Raw genomic sequence first — 27,300 nt, 5'->3', positions numbered from 1 at the left:
CAACTCCAGAGCAGGATCTTGTCAGATAGAAGCCAAAGTTCTCGAGAGTTTGGATTAATCAGGTGTCTACCCAGGGCAAGTAATAACAAAGGGGCCAAATGGCCTCTCCTGCCGCAGGTCCCACACACAGCAAGTTGCAATTTTGTGTGGGAGGTGAGGTAGAGGTGGAGTAGAGGTAAGGCTGGTGAGGGGCAGGTAGGTGAGTGTAGAAATGAGGGTGGTGGTTGGGGAGGGTGGATGCTGGGGCAGATGTGGTCGGAGTGTTGTGAGGTGGGTGAGGGTTTGGTGGATGGTGGTAGGAGTGGGTGTTGCAGTGGATGGGCTTATGGGTAGCATGGTTGGCAGTTGGGGTGGGGTTGATGGTTCGTATGATGGGTGGGTGGATGGGGAGGTGTTTGCCTGACTTGAGAAGATAAACTTCTGGAAACAATCAGCAGGTCATGTCCCTGTCCCTATAAACACACAGCAAGTCCTGGGGAATTCAGCAGATCGTGTCCCCGTCCCTATAAGCACACACCCAGTGCCGGGGAACTCAGCAGGTCATGTCCCCAACCCTCTTCAGTTGTTTTTCCGAACAACAGAAACCAGGCTGCACCCTTTTTCCTCTTTCTGCTCCATTACTCACAGGGCTCATGAACAGACAGACTCCCGCCTGCCCCTTCCGGACCACACTTCGTCATTTGAAGCATTAGAAGTGTGAAGAGAAAACCGCCTCACGGCATGCTGAGAACGAATAATTGGGTCTGGGGACTGTGGGTGGTGACGGCAGGCTGGTGACCACCATGATGAAAAGTCATCCAATACAAACACCCCAAACAAACACTGGGAATTCTCACCATTCAGGAATTCCTTCTCCTCGACAGAGTGAATGCTGACCAGGTGAGCTCCGTGACAGCGGCAGTCCTTCTCCGCGTTTTCCCACAGGCGTCGGTGAGAGAAGTACCGGTAACAATGTCCCAGGAATTTCTGCCAGTTGTGATCACAGCCCTCCGTATCTGGGGGACAAGGGAGAGTTCAGTTACTCCACTGCAAAGATACATAGATACTTTATTGATCCCGAAGGAAATTACAGTGTCAATAGCATTACAAGTGCACAGATATAAATATTAGAAGAGAAGTAAGATAGAATTTAAAAATAAGTTATCTCAAACAGTCTAACAGGAGGGGTTCATCACTTCCCCAGCTATAGGTTGACTCGTTATAGAGCCTAATGGCCGAGGGTAAGGATGACCTCGTACAGCGCTTTTTAGAGCAGCTTAGTTGTCTTAGTCTATTACTAAAAGTGTTCCTCTGTTCAGCCAAGGTAGCATACAGAGGGTGAGAAACAATGTCCAGAATTGCCAGGATTTTCCGTAGGGTCCTTCAATAGAAACATAGAAAATAGGTGCAGGAGTAGGCCATTCGGCCCTTCGAGCCTGCACAGCCATTCAGTATGATCATGGCTGATCATCCAACTCAGAACCCTGTACCAGCCTTCCCTCCATACCCGCTGATCCCTTTAGCCACAAGGGCCATATCTAACTCCCTCTTAAATATAGCCAATGAACAGGCCTCAACTGTTTCCTGTGGCAGAGAATTCCACAGATTCACCACTCTCTGTCTGAAGAAGTTTTTCCTCATCTCGGTCCTAAAAGGCTTCTCCTTTATCCTAAAACTGTGACCCCTCGTTCTGGACTTCCCCAACATCGGGAATACTCTTCCTGCATCTAGCCTGCCCAATCCCTTTAGAATTTTATACATTTCAATAAGATCCCCCCTCAATAAGACCATAAGACAAAGGAGCAGAAGTCGGCCATTTGGCCTATCAAGTCTGCTCTGCCATTTTATCATGAGCTGATCCATTCTCCCATTTAGTCCCACTCCCCCGCCTTCTCACCATAACCTTTGATGCCCTGGCTACTCAGATACCTATCAATCTCTGCCGTAAATACACCCAATGACTTGGCCTCCACTGCTGCCCGTGGCAACAAATTCCATAGATTCACCACCCTCTGACTAAAAAAATTTCTTTGCATTTCTGTTCTGAATGAGTGCCCTTCAATCCTTAAGTCACGCCCTCTCGTACTAGACTCGCCCATCATGGGAAACAACTTTGCCACATCCACTCTGTCCATGCCTTTCAACATTCGAAATGTTTCTATGAGGTCTCCCCTCATTCTTCTGAACTCCAAGGAATACAGTCCAAGAGCGGACAAACATTCCTCATATGTTAACCCTCTCATTCCCGGAATCATTCTAGTGAATCTTCTCTGTACCCTCTCCAACGTCAGCACATCCTTTCTTAAATAAGGAGACCAAAACTGCCCACAGTACTCCAAGTGAGGTCTCACCAGCGCCTTATAGAGCCTCAACATCACATCCCTCCTCCTATACTCTATTCCTCTGGAAATGAATGCCAACATTGCTTTCGCCTTCTTCACTACCAACTCAACCTGGAGGTTAACCTTAAGGGTATCCTGTACGAGGACTCCCAAGTCCCGTTGCATCTCAGAACTTTGAATTCTTTCCCTATTTAAATAATAGACCGCCCGTTTATTTCTTCTGCCAAAGTGCATAACCATACACTTTCCAACATTGTATTTCATTTGCCACTTCTTTGCCCATTCTTCCAATCTATCCAAGTCTCTCTGCAGACTCTCCATTTCCTCAGCACTACCGGCCCCTCCACCTATCTTCGTATTGTCAGCAAACTTAGCCACAAAGCCATCTATTCCATAATCCAAATCGTTGATGTACAATGTAAAAAGAAGCGGCCCCAACACAGACCCCTGTGGAACACCACTGGTAACCGGCAGCCAACCAGAATAGGATCTCTTTATTCCCATTCTCTGTTTCCTGTCAATCAGCCGATGCTCTATCCACGTATGTAACTTTCCCGTAATTCCATGGGCTCTTATCTTGTTAAGTAGCCTCATGTGTGGCACCTAGTCAAAGGCCTTCTGAAGATGCAAATATACAACATCCACTGCATCTCCCTTGTCTAGTTTACCGGTAATTTCCTCAAAAAATTGTAATAGGTTTGTCAGGCAGGATTTTGCTTTAATCTTCTAAATTTCAGAGAGTATAAGCCTAGTCGATCCAGTCTTTCATCATATGAAAGTCCTGCCATCCCAGGAATCAATCTGGTGAACCTTCTTTGTACCCCCTCTATGGCAAGAATGTCTTTCCTCAGATTAGGGGACCAAAACTGCACACAATACTCCAGGTGTGGTCTCACCAAGGCCTTGTACAACTGCAGTAGTACCTCCCTGCTCCTGTACTCGAATCCTCTTGCTATGAATGCCAGCATACCATTCGCCTTTTTCACCGTCTGCTGTACCTGCATGCCCACCTTCAATGACATCCAGGTCTCGTTGCACCTCCCCTTTTCCTAATCAGCCACATTCAGATAATAATCTGTTTTCCTGTTCTTGCCACCAAAGTGGATAACCTCACATTTATCCACATTAAATTGCATCTGCCATCAATTTGTCCACTCACCTAACCTATCCTAGTCACCCTGCATCCTCTTAGCATCCTCCTCGCAGCTACCACTGCCGCCCAGCTTCATGTCATATGCAAACTTGGAGATGCTGCATTTAATTCCCTCGTCTAAGTCAATAATATATATTGTAAACAACTGGGGTCCCAGCACTGAGCCTTGCGGTACCCCACTAGTCATTGCCTGCCATTCTGAAATGGTCCCGTTTATTCCCACTCTTTGCTTCCTGTCTGCCAACCAATTTTCTATCCACATCAATACCATATCCCCTATACCGTGTGCTTTAAGTTTGCACAATAACCTCTTGTGTGGGACCTTGTCAAAAGCCTTTTGAAAATCCAAATGTACCACATCCACTGGTTCTCCCCTATCCACTTTACTAGTTACATCCTCAAAAAATTCTATGAGATTCGTCAGACATGATTTTCCTTTCACAAATCCATTCTGACTTTGTCCGATGATTTCACCGGTTTCCAAATGTGCTGTTATCACATCTTTGATAACTGACTCTAGCATTTTCCCCACCACCGAAGTCAGGCTTACAGGTCTATAATTCCCCAGTTTCTCTCTCCCTCCTTTTTTAAAAAGTGGGGTTACATTAGCCACCCTCCAATCCTCAGGAACTAATCCAGAATCTAAAGAGTTTTGAAAAATTATCACTAATGCATCCACTATTTCTTGGGCTATTTCCTTAAGCACTCTGGAATGCAGACCATCTGGCCCTGGGGATTTATCTGCCTTTAATCTCTTCAATTTAGGTGCAGAATCTTTATGGGTTGAGCTAAGGAATAGCAGGGGTAAAAGGACCCTGATGGCAGTTATTTATAGGCCTCCAAACAGCTGCAGGGATGTGGACTACAAATTACAACTGGAAATAGAAAAGGCTTGTCAGAAGGGCAGTGTTATGATAATTGTGGGGGATTTTAACATGAGAGTAGATTGGAAAAATCAGGTCAGCACTGGATCTCAAGAGAGAGAATTTGTAGAATGTCTGTGAGATGGCTTTTTAGAACAGTCTGTTGTTGAGCCCACTAGGGGATCGGCTGTACTGGATTGGGTATTGTGTAATGAACCGGAGGTGATTGGAGAGATTGAGGTGAAGGAACCCTTAGGAGACAGTGATCATAACATGATTGAGTTCACTGTGAAATTAGAAAAAGAGAAGCTGAAATCTGATGTGTCGGTGTTTCAGTGGAGTAAAGGAAATTACAGTGGCATGAGAGAGGAACTGGCCAAAGTTGACTGGAAAGAATCACTGGCGGGAAAGACGGCACAGCAGCAGTGGCTGGAGTTTATGCAAAAAATGAGGAATGTGCAAGACAGCTATATTCCAAAAAAGAAGAAATTTTTGAGTGGAAAAAGGATGCAAACGTGGTTGACAAGAGAAGTTAAAGCCAAAGTTAAAGCAAAGGAGAGGGCATACAAGGAAGCAAAAATTAGTGGGAAGACAGAGGATTGGGAAGTCTTTAAAACCTTACAAAAGGAAACCAAGAAGGTCATTAAGAGAGAAAAGATTAACTATGAAAGGAAATTAGCAAATAATATCAAAGAGGATACTAAAAACTTTTTCAAGTATATAAAGAGTAAAAGACAGGTGAGAGTAGATATAGGACCAATAGAAAATGATACTGGAGAAATTGTAATGGGAGATGAGGAGATGGCAGAGGAACTGAACAAGTATTTTGCATCAGTCTTCACTGAGGAAGACAGCAGGATACCGGACACTCAAGGGTGGCAGGGAAGAGAAGTGTGCGCAGTCACAATTATGACAGAGAAAGTACTCAGGAAGCTGAATAGGCTAAAGGTCGATAAATCTCCTGGACCAGATGGAATGCACTCTCGTGTTCTGAAGGAAGTAGCTGTGGAGATTGCGGAGGCATTAGCGATGATCTTTCAAAAGTCGATAGATTCTGGCATGGTTCCGGAAGACTGGAAGATTGCAAATATCACTCCGCTATTTAAGAAGGGGGCAAGGAAGCAAAAAGGAAATTATAGACCTGTTAGCTTGACGTCGGTGGTTGGGAAGTTGTTGGAGTCGATTGTCAAAGATGAGGTTACAGAGTACCTGGAGGCATATGACAAGATAGGCAGAACTCAGCATGGATTCCTTAAAGGAAAATCCTGCCTGACAAACCTATTACAATTTTTTGAGAAAATTACCAGTAGGTTAGACAAGGGAGATGCAGTGGATGTTGTATATTTGGATTTTCAGAAGGCCTTTGACAAGGTGCCACACATGAGGCTACTTAACAAGATAAGAGCCCATGGAATTATGGGAAAGTTACATACGTGGATAGAGCGTTGGCTGATTGGCAGGAAACAGAGAGTGGGAATAAAGGGATCCTATTCTGGTTGGCTGCCGGTTACCAGTGGTGTTCCGCAGGGATCAGTGTTGGGGCTGCTTCTTTTTACATTGTACATCAACGATTTGGATTATGGAATAGATGGCTTTGTGGCTAAGTTTGCTGACGATACGAAGATAGGTGGAGGGGCCGGTAGTGCTGAGGAAACGGAGAGTCTGCAGAGAGACTTGGATAGATTGGAAGAATGGGGAGAGAAGTGGCAAATGAAGTACAATGTTGGAAAGTGTATGGTTATGCACTTTGGCAGAAAAAATAAACGGGCAGAATATTATTTATATGGGGAAAGAATTCAAAGTTCTGAGATGCAACGGGACTTGGGAGTCCTCGTACAGGATTCCCTTAAAGTTAACCTCCAGGTTGAGTCAGTAGTGAAGAAGGCGAATGCAATGTTGGCATTCATTTCTAGAGGAATAGAATATAGGAGGAGGGATGTGATGTTGAGGCTCTATAAGGCACTGGTGAGACCTCACTTGGAGTACTGTGGGCAGTTTTGGTCTCCTTATTTAAGAAAGGATGTGCTGACGTTGGAGAGGGTACAGAGAAGATTCACGAGAATGATTCCGGGAATGAGAGGGTTAACATATGAGGAACGTTTGTCCGCTCTTGGACTGTATTCCTTGGAGTTCAGAAGAATGAGGGGAGACCTCATAGAAACATTTCGAAACAGAGTGGATGTGGCAAAGTTGTTTCCCATGATGGGGGAGTCTAGTACGAGAGGGCATGACTTCAGGATTGAAGGGCGCCCTTTCAGAACAGAAATGCAAAGAAATTTTTTTAGTCAGAGGGTGGTGAATCTATGGAATTTGTTGCCACGGGCAGCAGTGGAGGCCAAGTCATTGGGCGTATTTAAGGCAGAGATTGATAGGTATCTGAGTAGCCAGGGCATCAAAGGTTATGGTGAGAAGGCGGGGCAGTGGGACTAAATAGGATAAAATGGATCAGCTCATGATAAAATGGCGGAGCAGACTCGATGGGCCGAATGGCCTACTTCTGCTCCTTTGTCTTATGGTCTTATGGTCTTATGGTCAATTTACCTAACACTATTTCCCTACTAACATGTATTTCCCTCAGTTCCTCCATCTCACTGGACCCTCGGTCCCCTACTATTTCTGGAAGATTATTTATGTCCTCCTTAGTGAAGACAGAACCAAAGTAGTTATTCAATTGGGCTGCCATGTCCTTGTTCCCCATGATCAATTCACCTGTTTCTGACCGTAAGGGACTTACATTTGTCTTAACCAATCTTTTTCTTTTCACATCTCTATAAAAGCTTTTACAGTCAGTTTTTATGTTCCCTGCCAGCTTTCTCTCATAATCTTTTTTCCCTTTCCTAATTAAGCCCTTTGTCCTCCTCTGTTGGACTCTGACTTTCTCCCAGTCCTCTGGTGTGCTGGGAGAAATTCAGAGTCCAACAGAGCAGGACTCAGCTTTGTTCTACCACAGACTCCAGTGTGTTCAGTTTCACTCCTATACCAGAGCCAGCCTTTCCAATCAGTTTATTGAGCCTGTTGGCATCACCCGTGTTGATGCCATTGCCCCAGCACACCACAAAATGGAAGATTGTACTGGCGACAACATACTGGTTGAACATATGAAGTTGAGGCCAGCATACTCCAATGGACCTCAATCTCCACAGGAGGTAAAGGCAACTCTGGCCCTTCTTGTACACAGCCTCTGTGTTGGTGCTCCACTCAAGTCAGTCATCCAAGTGCACCCCCAGGTACTTGTAGGTCCTCACCATGTCCACATCCTAGTAATAGTAACAGGGAGCAGTGCAGGCTTCGTCTTCCTAAAGCCCATCACCATCTCCTTTGTCTTACAGATGTTGAGCTGCAGATGATTCAGCTTGCACCATTTGACAAAGTCCTCCACCAGGGTCCTGTATTCATCCTCCTTTATACACCCAACTATCGCTGAGTCATCAGAGAATTTCTGCAGATGCCATGACTCAGTGTTGTATCGATAGACCGAGGTATACAGGGTAAACAGGAAGACAGCCAATACAATCCCCTGTGGGGCCCCAGTGCTGCTTATAGCCATGTCTGACACACAGCCCCGAAACCTTAAACACATGAGGTTCTGCAGATGCTGCTCATCCAGAGCATCACACACAAACTACTGGAGGATGTTCTGAGATGTAATGGGATGTGATGGGATGAGGTGGCATGACTTGGGATGGGCTGCGATGAGTTGGGATAAGGTAGGATATGCTGTGACTAGGTGAAGTGAGTTGGAATGTGCTGGGATGTGCCTGGTGAGCTGGTAAGTTGGAATGTGCTGGGATGGGCTGGGACGTGCTGAGATGAGTTGGAATGTGCTGGGATGTGCCTGGTGAGCTGGTAAGTTGGAATGTGCTGGGATGGGCTGGGACGTGCTGAGATGAGTTGGATTGTGCTGGGATGTGCCTGGTGAACCGGATAAGTTAGAAGGTGCTGGGATGTGCTGGGACGTGCTGAGATGAGTTAGACAGTAGACACTAGAATACTACAGCACAGTACAGGCCCTTCAGCCCTCGATGTTGTGCCGACCCATATATTCCTTAAGAAAAGGAATATTGTGGCGACCCACTTTCTACACAAGTGAACTGGCTCACAAAATAGCCCGCGCATGGGGACAGACATTTGTAATGCACCTCTGACGTCATTTCTGCCTGGAGAGGGCTGGAAGGGAACTGCTTAAAAGCCAGTGCCGCGAAGTTTGAATAAACGAGTCTCGAGTGCGACTTACAGACTGCATGTCGTTATTTCTAGCTCTGCGTGTAGCACATGGCTACAATATATTTAATAGAAAAAGTTGGATTGTGCTGGGATGTGCCTGGTGAACTGGATTATGCTGGGATGGGCTGAGACGTACTGACATGAGTTAGATTGTGCTGGGATGTGCCTAGTAAAGTGGATGAGTTGGATTGTGTTGGGATGGGCTGGGACATGCTGAGATGAGTTGGATTGTGCTGAGATGTGCTTGGTAAACTGGATGAGTTGGATTATCCTGACGAAGGGTCTCGGCCTGAAACGTCGACTGCACCTCTTCCTAGAGATGCTGCCTGGCCTGCTGCGTTCACCAGCAACTTTTATGTGTGATGCTTGAATTTCCAGCATCTGCAGAATTCCTGTTGTTTGAGTTGGATTGTGTTGGGATGGGCTGGGACATGCTGAGATGAGTTGGATTGTGCTGGGATGTGCCTGGTGAGCTGGTAAATTGGAATGTGCTGGGATGGCCTGGGACGTGCTGAGATGAGTTGGATTGTGCTGGGATGTGCCTGGTGAGCTGGATTGTGCTGGGATGTGCCTGGTGAGCTGGTAAATTGGAATGTGCTAGGATGGCCTGGGTCGTGCTGAGATGAGTTGGATTGTGCTGGGATGTGCCTGGTGAGCTGGATTGTGCTGGGATGTGCCTGGTGAGCTGGTAAATTGGAATGCGCTGGGATGGCCTGGGACGTGCTGAGATGAGTTGGATTGTGCTGGGATGTGCTTGGTGAGCTGGATGAGCTGGATTGTGCTGGGATGGCCTGGGACGTGCTGAGATGAGTTGGATTGTGCTGGGATGTGCCTGGTGAGCTGGATTGTGCTGGGATGTGCCTGGTGAGCTGGTAAATTGGAATGCGCTGGGATGGCCTGGGACGTGCTGAGATGAGTTGGATTGTGCTGGGATGTGCTTGGTAAACTGGATGAGTTGGATTGTGTTGGGATGGGCTGGGACGTGCTGAGATGAGCTGAATTGTGCTGGGATGTGCTTGGTGAGCTGGATGAGCTGGATTGTGCTGGGATGGACTGGGATGTGCTGAGATGAGCTGAATGAGGTGGGATAAGGGGATGAACTCCCTTACCTTCTTCGCACAGGCTGCCAGTGTAACTGGGTAAACAGAGGCAGGTGAAGGAATTGGTTCCATCGACACAAGTGGCTCCATTCTCACACGGGCTGGAGTGGCATTCATCAATATCTGAGGCAGAAATCAGTGCAGAATCTTCATCAATCGATCGGTAAAAAACAAAATATATGGCTGTCTAAATCATTCTCTCAGAGAGAAAAGATAAATCAGAGCTAGGATATACAAATACTAGAAGAGAAGTAAGAAAGAATTTTTAAAAAGTTACCTCAAACAGTGTAACAGGAAGAGTCATCACTTCCCCAGATATAGGTTGACTCATTATAGAGCCCCTTAAAGGCCAGACCGTAGCAAGTTGTTTCTACTGATCTCTCACTTCTTTCAGCCCCTCCCCTCCCTGTCCCTGCACTCCCACAATCTCAACCCGGCCACTGTCTCTAAAGCTTCCACATCCTCTGAATAACGAGGCAAACAGAAGTGACCACAATATTCTAAGTGTGGTCTAGCCAGGGTTTTATACATTACCTCACGATTATGGAAGATAGATACTTTATTTATTCCAAAGGAAATTACAGTATCACAGTAGCATTACAAGTACACAGATATAAATATTAGAAGAGAAGTAGAAAGAATAAGAAATAAGTTATCTCAAACAGTCTAACAGGAGGGGAGGGGTCATCACTTCCCCAGCTGTAGGGTGACTCATTATAGAGCCCAATGGCCGAAGATAAGAATGACCTCATACAGCGCTCGCTGGAGAAGCTCAGTTGTGTTAGTAGTCACACCTAGTTATAATGCAATGCAGAATATACAAATAAAAATGTTAAAAGTAGATTATTAACTGAACGAAGATGTAACAGAAAATTATAAATTGACAGTTGGAAAACATTTTCTAATTAAAGGAAGTAAGTAATGTCAGAGATGGCAGACAGGTAATGTGTTGTGTCTACTGTGTGTGTGACCCGTGACACCACATCTGTAGCTCCAGGAATGAGCTGTGGCCTGAGATAGGCACAGCATCAGACAGGGAGAACGTTTCGTACACAAGAACAGAAGGGCATGGTTCCAACTGAGAAAGGTAGGAGGGAACAGGAGGTAACAATGGCTGCTCTTGTTCACCTGATCCGAGACTCCTGCAGCCAGTGTGCAGAGTGAAGCAAACAAAGCAAGACCCACAGTACAAGGGGAGTGAAGAGGAAAGTAGAACAAGAGTGGGTCTGGGGTTCAGATGTCTGTCAGTGCCAGGATAATGGACATTTCCTAGGAGCTGGAGAGGAATTTGGAATGGGAGGAAAAAGACCCAACTGTTGTCCATGTGGAACCAATGATATGGGGAGGACAAAGAAGTCTCTGTTGAGGGAGTAATGGTGTCACAGTGCATATTATAAAGCATTCCCGTGAAGATATCTATCAATGACTGTCAGCTAAACCAGGGGTCCCCAACCCTTTCTGCACCGCGGGGCGGTTTAATATTGACAAGATTCTTACGGACCGGCTGACGGGGGTGGGGGGGGGGTTCAAGTAGGGTTGCCGACTTTCTCACTCCCAAATAAGGGACAAAAGTAGCAGTCAAATACGGGACACTTGTGTTTACCCCGAGAAAGACTACCATGACCACGACCATTGCGCGGGCACCTGTATGTGCATGCGTCTACGTGCCAATTTATTTTCTACAAATCGGTTTTGGCTTAATCTTCCCGATTCTGTTAAGTGAAACTACACTGTACATACATTATTTCTACTTTATATAGGCTGTGTATTTATCATATCATTCCTGCTTTTACTATATGTTAGTGTTATTTTAGGTTTTATGTGTTATTTGGTATGATTTGGTAGGTTATTTCAAGTTCAACAGTGTGAGACAGGGAATGAGGAAAGGTGCAGCTGACTCATATCGTTTCATATCGCCAAATCATATTTCCTCACAGCCCGGTAGCACGTACTTTGCGGCCCAGTGGTTGGGGACCACTGAGCTAAATCATGGCTACTGGCATAAGGTCAACAGAATAGAGAGCTGAATGTGCTTGGAGGTTGGTGTGGGAGAAATGGGCTTTGGTCCATGGGGGAACGGGACAAATGATGGAGAAAGAGGACACTTCAAATGAACAAGCTTCACTTGAATAGTACTGGGACCATCGCCATGGAAGACCAGAGGAATAGGGTCTAGGGAGGGCTTTAAACTCAGAGACTGGGGGGAAGAGGGTCCTGGTCGGGAGAAATTCGAAGTTCAAAGAACATTTATTATCAAAGTACGTATACATCACCATATACAATACTGAGATTCATTTTCTTGCAGGCATACTCAATAAGTCCAATAACCATAATAGAATCAATGAAAGAGCACATCAACAGGGTGGACAACCAGTGTGTATAAACAACAAACTGTGCAAATACAAAAATAATAATAATAATAAATAAGCAATAAATATTGAGAACATGAGATGAAGAGTCCTCAAAAGTGGGTCTATAGGTTATTGGAACAGCATGGTGATTTGGCTAGTTAAGTTGAGTGAAGTTATCCCTTTTGGTTCAGGAGCCTGATAGTTGAGGGGTAGTAACTGTTCCTGAACCTGGTGGTGTGAGTCCCGAGGCTCAGGAGAGAAGGACCAGGGCAAACATGAATATTATGGAGACAGGCAACAGTGTAGCAGGAGAGGACAAAGAATACTCACCAGCAAGAGTCATAGCAAGGGAGGAGGGAAAATTAAAGGCCCTTTATCCAAATACCCAGAGAATTCAGAAGAAGCGTGCAGAAACAGAATGAGATGGGTTAGAACCAGAGATAAGGTATTGAGTTAACCAGAGCTGGGGACAAAATATTCCTGGGATATTAACATTCCCTTGTGGAAGGACAGCCAGGAGAAAATGGAAATGGAGGTGGGATATCTAAGCCTGGTGGTGTCAGGTTTCGATCTGGTGGCGTGAGGTTTCGATCTGGGGTGTGGGGGTTCAATCTGTGGTGTGGGGTTTCAATCTGGGGCATGGGAGCTCGATCTAGGGTGTGTGGTGTTTCTATTATTGCACAGTGTGGTCAGCAATGCTGAGTAAAGACCTTGACTCAGAAGGTGGAGATGTTGAAAGACTTGTGTGGTGAGGAACAGGAAGAAAATTAAACTTCCTGTGGGCAGTGATGAGGGAAATGTTTGTTTCCCAGTGACGGTGATGTAGGACATGGATGAAGACATGCTGTCGTGTCCTGGTGAGTGGTAAAATCACAGGTTCAGTAGGTGTCATTGGAGTAGACTGGCTGAGGAACTGCAGTGAATCTGTAGGTAATAACTGTTCCTGAACCTGGTGGTGTGTGCCCTGAGGGAATGATTGTTCAGGAAGACTCAGTAGTTGCCCACCTAAAGGAATGCTTTTTCTCAGTGCTTTGTTCTCCCTGTAAGTTGTTGGAACTGATGCCCTCCAGACCAGTAAAATCAGCAGTTTAATGGGCCAGCTGGTTCTGGGTGGCAGATCACACCCTGAGCAGTCTGCAGTCCGTTTACACTCCGCACTTCCCTTCTGTGACAGTGGGCGTCCCCCCTCCCATTGCCCTGGATCCTCACAATTGACATGCTGGTACATTGATTGACATAGAGTCAGAACTTTACAGCGCAGAAACAGATCTGTCAGCTCCTAGCAATCAGTGGTGACCCCTGTAAATAAACTCCCTGTAGTGGAGGTGAAAGACCCGGCAGCCTGGGGAGTTGTTGGGCCTGTATGAGAGAATAGTACAGAGACAAAAGGAGAGGGGAAATCAGACTGATAGAATTGGTATGCTCGACTTAATGGCCTAGCAAAAACTTCAATCAGCTTAAAGTCATGCACTCCTGTATTTAGCCATTTCCGCCCTGGGAAAAAATCTTCGGCTATTGATCTATGTCTTTTATCATCTTGCACACCTCTAGCAAGTCACACCTCACCCTCCTTCTGTTCAGAAAAGGCCTAGCTTGCTGAACCCATCCTTATAAGACATGCTGTCTAATCTGGGCAACACCCTGGTAAATCTCCCCTGCACCCTCTCTAAAGCTTTCACATCATGCCTATGATGAGGCAACCCGGAAAGCTGAGCAAAAGCTGAATGAAACATTGGTGAGCAGGTTATTGGTGAGCGAATGCTGTTTAAAAGCAGAGTCAATGACACCTTGCAACTCTTTGCTGAAGGACACTCTGGGAAAGAGTTATCATAACACTGGAGAATTTAATGTTGAGTTGAACGTGATAAGGGTCTGAAACTCATATATTAAATAAAGCTCATCACTAAGATATGAAGGCAGTTTTGTCTACAGTGATCTGGGAAATCTGATTAACAAAGCACACCGTTGGTAAGCACAGGCAGACGTTTCCAGAAGTTTCTCAGAATTCCCAACCAAGGCATGCTATTTCAAAACTAAAGGTTCACATTGAAAGCCTAGGAACATGTTAAAATCAACAAGGGATTATTAAAAAATAAAGAGGAGCCAAAGAGAACATGGGACCTGATGATGAGCATAAAAGCAGAGGGCAAGAGTAGGATGACAAGATAAAAGTTGGTTTCTTAGAGGAAGAGACTGGGGAAGTTGCATTAGAAAATAGGAAATAACGAAGAATTAGAACAAACATTTTAGTCCAGAAGACACAGGAAAAGGATTAGGCCATTCAGCCCATTGAGTATACTCTGCCATTCTATCATGGCTGATTTATTATTCCTCTCAACCTCATTCTCATGCCTTCTCCCCATAACCTTTGATGCCCTTACTAATCAAGAATCTATCAACCAGCACTTTAAATATACCAAATAACTTGTGACAATGAATTCCACAGATTCACCATCCTTTGGCTAAAGAAATTCCTCCTCATCTCTGTTCTAAATGGACATCCTTGTATTTTGTACTTGTCTGCATGGTAAAGAAAAATAACAGAAAGCATCTCAAACAGCAGAAGGTGTGTGGGCAATGGGGCATTTAAACGACAGGACATAGAACACAACACAGTGCAGACTTTTCAGCTCCGACGTTGTGCTGACTTTCCAACCTACTCCAAGATCAATCTCATCCTTAAAAGCACATGGATGTAACTACAAGTCCGCAGGCCCTGATGTCTATCTGCGGGTCACGTGAGAAGAGTCTGCAGAAATACTGGATGCACTGGTTGACGTCGCTCAAAATTCTTCAGATTCTGGAAGATGCCAGCAGGATGGAAAACAGTTCAATGCCATAGGAATTATTGATAAAGGATTTAGAGTGTTAGATCTGTAAGAAGTTATAGAGATGGGAAACTGGGATTTTATTAATTGCGGTGAATACAAGGGGTTTGTTTTACTGGGATAATGTGAATGAATAATGGGTTTGTCCAGTTGAGTAATGGGAAGGATTGGGAAGAGTGTCAGTCCATGGAGTTAATGGGGAATGAATGGGATGCAGTTGGGGGCACTGAGTTGGACTATAAGACCACAGGGTTAGGTTTAGGGTCAGGGTTCAATAAATACTGGAAACACGAGCCCATCTGTGGAAAGAGAAACAGATTTAATGTTACAGGTTGAAATTTCTTGTTCAGAATAAGAAGCAGTTAAGTGCACTGGGTTACTGGCAATGAATTGAGGGCGTTGGGTAATTGACAGTGAATGGGGGTGCGCTGGGTAACTGGCAGTGAAAGGTAGTGCACTGGGTGACTGGCAGTGAATGGGGGTGCACCAGGTAACTGGCAGTGAACGGGGGTGCACTGGGTAACTGGCAGTGAATGGGGTGCACTGGGTAACTGGCAGTGAACGGGGGTGCACTGGGTAACTGGCAGTGAATGGGGTGAACTGGGTAACGTGGTGAATGGGGCGCACTGGGTAACTGGCTGTAAAATGTGGGCACACTGAGTAACTGGCAGTGAACGGGGGTGCACTGGGTAACTGATGGTGATTGGGATGCACTGAGTAACTGGTGGTGAATGGGGTGCACTGGGTGACTGATGGTGATTGGGATGCACTGAGTAACTGGCAGAGAATGAGGGACATTGGTGCACTGGGTAATGGCTATGAATTCTACTTTCCATTCCCATTCTGACATGTTGGTCCATGGCCTCCTTTACTACCATGATGAAGCCACACTCAGGTTGGAGGAACAACATCTCATATTCTTACAACCTGACGGCATGGGTACCTTACAACCTGATGGCATGAACACGGATTTCTCTAACTTACAGTAATTTTTCCATCTCCCGCTTCTCTCTTTTTCCATTCCCCATCCAGCCCCCCTTACCCCTTCACTTCTCCTCACCTGCCCACCACATCCCTCTGGTGCCCCTCCACTTTCCCTTTCTCCCATGGTCCACTTTCGTCTCCTCTCAGATTCCTTCTTCTGCAGCACTTTACACTTTTCACCAATCAGATCCCAGCTTCTTACTTCATCCGGCCTCCCCTACCTACCTGGCTTCACCTGTCACCTTCCTGTTCCCCCTCACCACCACACCATCTTATTCTGGCTTCTTCCCCCTTCCAGTCTTGACGAAGTGTCTCAGCACAAAATGCTGACTGCACCTCTGTAGATGCTTCCTGACCTGTTGAGTCCCTCCAGCATTTTGTGTGTGTTGCTCTGGATCTCTAGCATCTGCAGAACCTCTAGTTTGTGATTCTGACTACCATCCCAACAAGACAATGCCATTCAGCCCCTGAAGCTTGTTATTGCCATTCATAGAAACATAGAAAACCTACAGCACGACACAGGCCCTTCAGCCCACAGAGTTATGCCGAACATGTCCTTACCTTAGAAATTACTAGGGTTACCCATAGACCTCTATTTTTCTAAGCTCCATGTACCTATCCAAAAGCCTCTTAAAAGACCCTATCGTATCTGTCTCCACCACCGTTGCCGGCAGCCCATTCCACGCACTCACCACTCTCTGCGTTAAAAACTCTGAACCTACTCCCAAGCACCTTAAACCTGTGCCCTCTTGTGGCAGCCATTTCAACCCTGGAAAAAAGCCTCTGACTATCCACACGAGCAATGCCCCTCATCATCTTATACAATAATATCATGGTTAATCTTCCAATCCAAACTTGTTCCCATACACTATCCCCGTGTCCTTCATTCCCTGAATACCCACAAATATCTCCATCACTGTCTGGAATAACCCTGCAGACTGAGAATTCCACAGATCCACCAACCACCACGTGAAGGCTGTTGCTTCACTCAGGTGGGTGATGGGAAGAACCACCAGTGATTTTCTAATTTCTTGCGTCACATCAAGCTCTTGCGGTGCCTCCACAAATTATGGTTCAGGCAGAAGACTCAGTAATACCAGCAATACTGAAGTTGCAAATAATATCCACTTTGGCACCTTACCAATTTCACAGTTCTCTCCAGTGAAGCCAGCCGCGCAGTCGCAGGTGTACATTGTGCTGTTAGACAAACAGGTTCCCTCATGGAGGCAGGGGTTTGTCCGGCAAGGGTCTGGTTCATCTGTACGGAAGCAAACACAGGAAAACTAGGCAGAGTAAAGGCCAGAAGACCATAATAAATAGGAGCAGAATTCAGCCATTCAGTCCATCAAGTCTGCTCCACCATTCCAACAAGTGTGATGTTATAATAAGACCATAAGACCATAAGACAAAGGAGCAGAAGTGGGCCATTCGGCCCATCGAGTCTGCTCCGCCATTTTATCATGAGCTGATCCATTCTCCCATTTAGTCCCACTCCCCTGCCTTCTCACCATAACCTTTGATGCCCTGGCTACTCAGATACCTATCAATCTCTGCCTTAAATACACCCAATGACTTGGCTTCCACCGCTGCCCGTGGCAACAAATTCCATAGATTCACCACCCTCTGACTAAAAAAATTTCTTCGCATTTCTGAATGGGCACCCTTCAATCCTTAAGTCATGCCCTCTCGTACTAGACACCCCCATCATGGGAAACAACTTTGCCACATCCACTCTGTCCATGCCTTTCAACATTCAAAATGTTTCTATGAGGTCTCCTCTCATTCTTCTAAACTCCAAGGAATACAGTCCAAGAGCGGACAAACGTTCCTCATATGTTAACCCTCTCATTCCTGGAATCATTCTAGTGAATCTTCTCTGTACCCTCTCCAACGTCAGCACATCCTTTCTTAAATAAGGAGACCAAAACTGCCCACAGTACTCCAAGTGAGGTCTCACCAGTGCCTTATAGAGCCTCACCATCACATCCCTGCTCCTATACTCTATTCCTCTAGAAATGAATGCCAACATTCCATTGGCCTTCTTCACTACCGACTCAACCTGGAGGTTAACTTTAAGGGTATCCTGTACGAGGACTCCCAAGTACCGTTGCATCTCAGAACTTTGAATTCTTTCCCCAATTAAATAATAGTCTGCCCGTTTATTTTTTCTGCCAAAGTTCATAACCATACACTTTCCAACATTGTACTTCATTTGCCACTTCTCTGCCCATTCTTCCAATCTATCCAAGTCTCTCTGCAGACTCTCCATTTCCTCAGCACTACCGGCCCCTCCACCTATCTTCGTATCGTCAGCAAACTTAGCCACAAAGCCATCTATTCCATAATCTAAATCGTTGATGTACAATGTAAAAAGAAGCGGCCCCAACACTGATCCCTGCGGAAAACCACTGGTAACCGGCAGCCAACCAGAATAGGATCCCTTTATTCCCACTCTCTGTTTCCTGCCAATCAGCCAACGCTCTATCCACGTATGTAACTTTCCCGTAATTCCATGGGCTCTTATCTTGTTAAGTAGCCTCATGTGTGGCACCTTGTCAAAGGCCTTCTGGAAATCCAAATATACAACAACCACTGCATCTCCCTTGTCTAAGCCTACTGGTAATTTCCTCAAAAAATTGTAATAGGTTTGTCAGGCAGTATTTTCCTTTAAGGAATCCATGCTGAGTTCTGCCTATCTTGTCATATGCCTCTAGGTACTCTGTAACCTCATCTTTGACAATCGACTCCAACAACTTCCCAACCACCGACGTCAAGCTAACAGGTCTATAATTTCCTTTTTGCTTCCTTGCCCACTTCTTAAATAGTGGAGTGACATTTGCAATCTTCCAGTCCTCCAGAACTATGCCAGAATCTATCGACTTTTGAAAGATCATCGCTAATGCCTCCACAATCTCCACAGCTACTTCCTTCAGAACACGAGGGTGCATTTCATCTGGTCCAGGAGATTTATCTACCTTTAGCCTATTCAGCTTCCTGAGTACTTTCTCTGTCGTAATTGTGACTGCGCACACTTCTCTTCCCTGCCACCCTTGAGTGTCCAGTATACTGCTGATGTCTTCCTCAGTGAAGACTGATGCAAAATACTTGTTCAGTTCCTCTGCCATCTCCTCATCTCCCATTACAATTTCTCCAGTATCATTTTCTATCAGTCCTATATCCACTCTCACCTGTCTTTTACTCTTTATATACTTGAAAAAGCTTTTAGTATCCTCTTCGATACTATTTGCTAGCCTCCTTTCATAGTTAATCTTTTCTCTCTTAATGACCTTCTTGGTTTCCTTTTGTAAGGTTTTAAAAACTTCCCAATCCTCTCTCTTCCCACTAATTTTTGCTTCCTTGTATGCCCTCTCTTTTGCTTTAACTTTGGCTTTGACTTCTCTTGTCAACCATGGTTGCATCCTTTTTCCACTCAAAAATTTCTTCTTTTTTGGAATATACCTGTCTTGCACGTTCCTCATTTCTTGCATAAACTCCAGCCACTGCTGCTCCGCCGTCCCTCCCGCCAGTGTCTCCCTCCAGTCAACTCTGGCCAGTTCCTCTCTCATGCCACTGTAATTTCCTTTACTCCACTGAAATACCGATACATCAGATTTCGGCTTCTCTTTTTCTAATTTCACAGTGAACTCAATCATGTTATGATCACTGCCTCCTAAGGGTTCCTTCACCTCAATCTCTCCAACCCGGTTCATTACATAATACCCAATCCAGTACATCCGATCCCCTAGTAGGCTCAACAACAAGCTGTTCTAAAAAGCCATCTCGCAGACATTCTACAAATCCTCTCTCTTGAGATCCAGTGCTGACCTGATTTTCCCAATCTACTCGCATGTTAAAATCCCCCACAATTATCATAACACTGCCCTTCTGACAAGCCTTTTCTATTTCCAGTTGTAATTTGTAGTCCACATCCCTGCAGCTGTTTGGAGGCCTATAAATAACTGCCATCAAGGTCCTTTTACCCCTGCAATTTCTCAGCTCAACCCATAAAGATTCTGCACCTTCCGATCCTATATCACCTCTTTCTAATGATCTAATATCATTTCTTACCAATAAAGCCACGCCTCCCCCTCTGCCTACCTTCCTATCCTTCCGATACACCGTGTATCCTTGGTCGTTCAGTTCCCAGAGACATGCATCCTTTAGCCAGGTCTCAGTGATGGCCACAATATCATACCTGCCAATCTGTAGCTGTACAACAAGATCATCCACCTTATTCCTTTTGCTGCGTGCATTTAAGTACAACACCTTAAGACCAGTATTTGATACTTTTTGCTTTGATTTCACTGCAACTTTATTGCACTGCAACTCATCCCAATGACTACAAATTTGCCCCATCACCTGCCTGTCTTTCCTGACATCTTTACTGCTCACTATCTTAGATTTATTTCTGTTTTCCCCTTCCTCCACTCTATCATTCTGGTTCCCATCCCCCTGCCAAATTAGTTTAAACCCTCTCTAACAGCTCTATTAAACTTTCCCGCCAGGATATTGGTCCCCTTCGGGTTCAGGTGTAACCTGTCCTTTTTGAACAGGTCATACTTCCCCCAGAAGGGATCCCAATTATCCAAGAATCTGAAGCCCTGCCCCCTACACCAGTCTCTCAGCCACGCATTCATCTGCCTGATCCGACTACTCTTGCCCTCACTAGCATGTGGCACAGGTAGCAATCCCGAGATTACTACCCTGGAGGTCCTGCTTCTCAGCTTCCTTCCTAACTCCTGGAAATCTCTCTTCAGGACCTCTTCCTTTGTCCTATCTATGTCATTGGTACCAACATGTACCAAGACAACTGGCTGCTCACCCTCCCCCTTTAGAATATTCAGGACCCGATCCGAGACATCCCGTACCCTGGCACCTGGGAGGCAACACACCATGCAGGTATCTCTATCAGGCTCACAGAATCTCCTGTCCGTTCCCCTGACTATGGAATCCCCCACGACTACCGCATTTCTCTTCTCTCTCCTTCCCTCCTGCACAACAGCGCCAGGCTCAGTGCCAGAGACCCGGTCACCGTGGGCGTCCCCCATCAGGTCATCCCCCTCAACAGCATCCAAAGCAAGATATTTGTTGCTGAGGGGGACAGCCAGAGGTGTGTTCTCCACTATCCGGGCATTTCCCTTCCCTCTCTTGACAGTGACCCAGTTTTCTGACCCCTGTAGCCTAGGGATGACTACCTCCCTGTAGCTCCTGTCTATCACCTCTTCACTTTCCCTGATAAGCCAATATCCCTCTCAACCTGATTCTCCTGTCTTCTCCTTGTAACATTTGACACACTGACTAATCAAGAACCTGTAATGCCCTGGTAAAGGTTTCACTGTTAACATTGTAGGGTATTTCATGTAATGGTCTTTCTGTCGAAGCAGTGTTTGGGTTCTGGTTAGAGATAATGGCTGCTTTGGAATATGAGACGTCCAATCAGGGGAGCGGAGTTTTATTTTGTGCGCTTGATACTGGTGTGAGCTTTTGTCTTTGTTCAGTGGGAGATAAAGAGAGAAGATGCTAGAGATAACCAGTCGTAGAACTCAATGGGGACCATGATTCAATGGAGCAAGGTGTGGTTGTCTACTGAAGATCAGTGAATATGACTTTTGGAAGAGTTGAGCTCCAACTTGTGCACACTTGACTGTTTAATTATAATGGACCTTTTTTGTTTTTCCTTTCTTTTCTTTACTAACCCTTTAGTTAAGTTAATATTCATAAATATACTTCCTTTAATTATATGCAGTGTGCAGTCCGTTATTTCCTGGCAACAAGTTGTAACAGGGCAGCAAATCCCACAGCATTCACACAAACTGGGCTTGGGTGAGAGAGGTCCCAATCTCACGGATTTGGTGGGACTGGAGTCTGTATTCCCTAGACATATGCGGCCCGAGAACAGTGGGTCTTTTAACGCTGAGTTGGGAGACTGTCAGCGAGGGCTAACAAGCTGTTTCCAGAGACGCCCAAGGAGAAAGGGGTTTCATACCTATCATCTTCTGCTTTAAATATACTCAATAACTTGGCCTTCACAGCCATCTGTGGAACAAATTCTACAGATTCACCACCCTCCAGATAAAGAAATTCCTCCTCATCTCTATTCTAAATGGACATCAATCCATCATACACTGCATCCTCTAAACTCCTCCTCTATAGGAAACATCCTTTCCACATTCGCTCTCTCTAGGCCTTTCAATATTCAGTAGGTTTCAATTAAATCCCACCTCATTCTTCTAAACTCCAGTTAGTACAGGCCAGGAGCCATCAAATGCTCCCCATATGTTAACCCTTTCATTCCCAGAAGTCATGGGAAGCTGTAAAACGATAAGACCATAAGATATAGGAGCAGAATTAGGCTATTTGACCCATCAAGTCTGCTATACCTTTACACAATATCCCTTCATGCCTTGACCAATCAAGAACCAACCAACCTCTGTTCTGAATATACATAAAGACTTGGCCTCCACAGCCGCCTGTGGCAATGAATTCCACAGATTCATCACTCTCTGACTAAAGAAATTCCTCATCTCCATTCTAAAAGGATGCCTCTCTATTCTGAGGCTGTGTCCTCTGGTCTTAGACTCTCCCATCAAAGGAAACATCCTCTCCACATCCACTCCCTCCAGGCTTTCACCATTCAATAGGTTTCAATAAGTTCACCCCTCATTCTTCTGAATTCTAGTGAAAACAAGCCTAGAGCCGTCAAACACTCTTCATATGACAAGCCATTCAATCCTGGAATCATTTTCATGAACCTCCTTTGAATGCTCCCCAGTTTCAGCACATCCTTTCTGAGATAAGGGCCCACTACAGCTCACAATACTTTGAAATATTGCAGAATATTGGTAGCTTAGATTGGCGATTTGGAAGTTTGGTTCATCGCCAAGCTTGGCACAATGTTTACAAACATTTTGCCAAATTCAGCAATCAACCAAAATTCTAACTCACAATACTCCAAGTGAGCCCTCACCAGTGTCTTATAGTCTTAACATTACATGTTTGCTTTTATATTCTCGTCCTCTTGAAATGAATGCTGACATTGCATCGGCCTTCCTCACCACAGACTCAACCTGCAAATTAACCTTTAGGAAATCCTGCACCAAGGCTGCCAAGTCCCCTTGCACCTCAGTTGTGTATATTTTCTCTGCATTTAGAAAGTAGTCAACTCTTTCATTCCTTCTACCAAAGAAATCACTTCCAAATCATTGACATATAACAGAAAATGAATCAGTCCCATCACAGACCCCTATGGAACACAAATAGTCACGAGCAGAAACCAGAAAAGGCTGCCTTTATTCCCAGTCTTTGACTCCTGTCAATCAGCCACTACCTTATCCAGCAAAAATTTTTCCTGTAATACCATGGGCTCATAGCTTGTTAAGTAGCCTCATGTGTGGCACCTTGTCAAAGGCCTTCTGAAGATCCAAGTACAAAACATCAAGTGATTCTCCTTTGTCTGTCCTACTTGTTGTTTATTCAAAGAATTCCAACAGATTTTCCCTTGAGGAAACCATGCTGAGTATGACCTACATTATCTCTGGTTCCCATCCCAACGCAACTCTAATTTAAACCCCACTGTGTAACATTTACAAACATTCCCGCTTGGATATTCATTCCTCTCTAGGTCATGTGCAAACCATCCCGTACTGTACAGGTCCACCTTCCCTGGAAGAGAGCCCAATGATCCTCCTAAGAGCCCTTGTGCCCTCATCCTACAGCAACTCCTTAGTCACGTATTAAAGTATATAATCTTCCTAGTTCTGGCCTCACTAGCATATAGCATGGGTAGCAATCCTGAGTTCATAACCCTATAAGTCCTGCCCTTTAACTTAGCACCTAACTCCATGAACTCCCTACGCAGAACCTCATCACTCGTCCTATCCATGTCACTGGTACCTACATGGACCATGACTTCTGACTGATCACCCTCCCACTTAAGAATATGGAGGATTTGATCCAAGATATCCCGGACCTTGCACCTGGGAAACCATCCCGGAATTTCATTCTCTAGACACTAAATAAATAAAGGCATCCGTTAGTCTTGCGAGACCATGGATCTGCACCTGGAAAGTCTTCACTCTCCAGGGCGCAGGCCTCGGCAAGACCCGCAGTTGCCCATGTCTCCCCTCTCCACGACACCGATGTTGTCCAAGGGAAGGGCATTAGGACCCATACAGCTTGGCACCAGTGCCATCACAGTGCAATGTGTGATTAAGTTCCTTGCTCAAGGACACAACACATTCCCTCGGCTGGGGCTCGAACTCACGACCTTCAGGTCGCTAGTCCAATGCCTTAACCACTTGGCCACATGCCCACTAGACACTAGACACTAGAATACTACAGTATAGTACGCTCTTCAGCCCTCTATGTTGTGCCGACCTATATATTCCTTAACAAAAGAAGTACTAAACCCTCACTTCCCCGTAACCCTATATTTTTCTTTTATCCATGTGCCTGTCCAAGAGGCCCTTAAATACCCCTAATGTTTTAGCCTCCACCACCATCCCTGGCAAGTCATTCCAGGCACCCACAACCCTCTGTGTAAAAAACTTACCCCTGATGTCTCCCCTAAATACTCTTCCCTTAACTTTGTACATATGCCCTCTGGTATTTGCTATTCACGCCGTGGAAACAGGTACTGGCTATCCACCCTATCTATGCCTCTCATAATCTTGTAGACCTCCATCAAGTCCCCTCTCATCCCTCCACGCTCCAAAGAGAAAAGTCCCAGCTCTGCTAACCTTGCCTCATAAGACTTGTTTTCCAATCCAGGCAACATCCTGGTAAATCTCCTCTGCACCCTCTCCATAGCTTCCATATCCTTCCTATAATAAGGTGACCAGAACTGAACACAATACTGTAAGTGTGGTCTCACCAGAGATTTGTAGAGTAGCAACATGTCCTCTCTACTCTTGAACTCATTCCCCCTATTAATGAAGCCTAGCATCCCATAGGCCTTTTTAACTATCCTATCAACCTGTGCAGCGACCTTGAGGGATGTATGGATTTGAATCCCAAGGTCCCTCTGTTCATCCACACTCTTAAGTAACTGACCATTAACCCTGCACTCAGCCTTCTGGTTTGTCCTTCCAAAACGCATCACCTCACACTTATCCAGATTGAACTCCATCTGCCACTTTTCTGCCCAGCTCTGCATCCTGTCTATATCCTCTTGTAACCTTCGACAACCTACAGCTCCATCCACAACTTGTCCAATCTTCGTGTCACCTGTAAACTTACTCACCCATCCTTCTGCCTCTTCATCCAGGTCATCTATAAAAATCACAAACAGCAGGACAGAACCTTGCAGCACTCCACTAGTCACCAACCTCCAGGCAGAATACTTTCCTTCCACTGCTACCTTCTGCTTTCTTCCTGTAAGCCAATTTTTTATCCAAACAGCCAAGGTTCCACTGATCCCATACCTCATGACTTTCTGGATGAGTCTCTCGTGGGGGACCTTGTCAAATGCCTTGCTAAAATCCATGTAGACCACATCTACTGCCCTACCCTCACCAATTTCTTTTGTTACCTCTTCAAAAAACTCAATTAGGCTCGTGAGGCATGACCTTCCCTTCACAAAGCCATGTTGACTATCCTTGAATAGACTGTACTTCTCCAAATGCTCGTAGATCCTATCTTTAAGAATCCTTTCCAATAGTTTGCAGACTACCGACGTAAGACTCACCGGTCTATAGTTCCCAGGATTCTCCCTATTACCTTTTTTTAAACAAGGGAACTACATTTGCCATTCTCCAATCCTCCGGCACCTCCCCTGCAGCCAAAGAGGATTCAAAGATCATAACTACTGCTCCACCGATCTCTTCTCTCACTTCCCACAGCAACCTGGGGTATGTCACATCCGGCCCTGGGGACTTATCAATCTTGATGTTTTTAAGGTGATCCAACACTTCTTCTTCCTTAATCTCCACATTGTCCAGCACACAGGCCTGTTCTATTTTGACCTCACCCTGATCAAGGTCCTTTTCACTTGTGAATACTGAAGCAAAGTATTCATTTAGGACCTCCCCAACCTCCTCCGTCTCCGGGCACATGTTGCCTTCTTTATCCTTTAGTGGCCCCACTTTCATGTCTTCCTTCTGTTCTTCACATACGCATAGAATACTATGGGGTTCTCCTTAATCCTACATGCCAAGGCCTTCTCATGCCCCCTTCGAGCTCTCCTAAGTCCTTTCTTTAGCTCCTTCCTGGATACCCTATATTTCTCATGAGCTCCTCCTGCTTCCTGCTTCTTGCTTCTTATATCTAACATATGCTTCCTTCTTCGTCTTGACAAATTGTCTCACGTGTTTCGTCAGCCACGGTTCCTTTTTCCTACCATTTTTTCCTTGTCTCAGTGGGACAAACCTATCCTGAACCCAGTACAAGTGGCCCCTAAACTTCCTCCACGTTACTTCTGTGCTTTCACCCTTGAATATCTTTCCAACTTACTCTCGCTAGTTCCTGCCTCATCCCTTCATAGTTAGCCCTTCCCCAGTTAAGCACTTTCCCATTTTGTCTGTTTTTATCCTTTTCCACAGCTATGCTGAAGCTAAGGGAGTTGTGGTCACTCTCACCAAAATGCTCCCCCACCCAGAGGTCTGCTACCTGAGCAGGTTCATTACCCAGAACTAGATCCAGTATGGCCTCTCATCTCGTCGGCTGGTCCATGTACTGTGTCAGGAATCCTTCTTGAACACACCTGACAAATTCAGCCCCATCTATCCCCCTTGCAGTCAGGAGGTGCCAGTCAATATGAGGGAAGTTGAAATCACCCATAACTACAACCCTGTATTTCCCGCACCATTCTAAAATCTGCCTGCTTATCTGCTCCTCGGTGTCCCGAGGACTATTTGGGAGCCTATAGACTACTCCCAGCACAGTGATTGATCCCTTCCTATCTCTGACTTCCACCCACACTGACTCAGTGGACACTCCCTCTGCAGCGTCGTCTCTTTCTATAGCCGTGATAATATCCCTGACCAGTAATGCCCACTGAATCTCCTATCTGCCCCCCACAGAAATGAATCTCCCATCACCACAGTGTGCCTTTTCTCTCCTCTTCCCTCTGAGTCACAGAGGCAGACTCAGTGCCAGAGACCTGACCACTGTGACTTTCCTATGTTCGGTCATCCCCCGCGACAGTATCCACCTGTTGTTGAGGGGGATGGCCACACGAATACTCTGCACTGACTCTTTAACCCCTTTCCCCTTCCTGATTGTCACTCAAGCTTCTGTGTCCTGCACCTTGGTTGTAACTACCTCTCCATATGTCCTATCTATCACCCCTTTAACCTCCCAAATGATCTGGAGTTCATCTGGTTCCAGCTCCATCTCCTTAATGTGGATTGTTAGAAGCTCCAGCTGGATACACTTCTTGCAGTTGTAGTCATCAAGGATGGTCTTGCATGCCTGTGTTGATGGGTGCAGGGGTGGTCTTGCATGCCTGTGTTAATGGGTGCAGGGATGTTCCATGCAT

General features: G+C 45.6%; 1 protein-coding gene across 2 annotated transcripts in view; it reads right to left on the bottom strand.

Annotated features, from left to right (window-relative positions):
- Positions 1-27,300, bottom strand: part of ncanb (neurocan b) — a 400,023-nt gene that overhangs the window by 39,825 nt on the left and 332,898 nt on the right. For both annotated transcript variants that reach the window (XM_063032277.1, XM_063032278.1), the window contains 3 exons: positions 16,966-17,082; positions 9,671-9,784; positions 837-995 (listed from right to left, as the gene is read on the bottom strand). In XM_063032277.1, coding sequence (XP_062888347.1) covers positions 837-995; positions 9,671-9,784; positions 16,966-17,082 — 390 coding nt within the window. The remainder of the gene's footprint in view (positions 1-836; positions 996-9,670; positions 9,785-16,965; positions 17,083-27,300) is intronic.

This window comes from Mobula hypostoma, chromosome 24 (genome assembly GCF_963921235.1).
Source record: "Mobula hypostoma chromosome 24, sMobHyp1.1, whole genome shotgun sequence".
In the NCBI taxonomy this organism is placed as follows: Eukaryota; Metazoa; Chordata; class Chondrichthyes; order Myliobatiformes; family Myliobatidae; genus Mobula; species Mobula hypostoma.
Note: the sequence above shows the minus strand (reverse complement) of the source record. Positions and strands in the feature narration are given on the sequence as shown.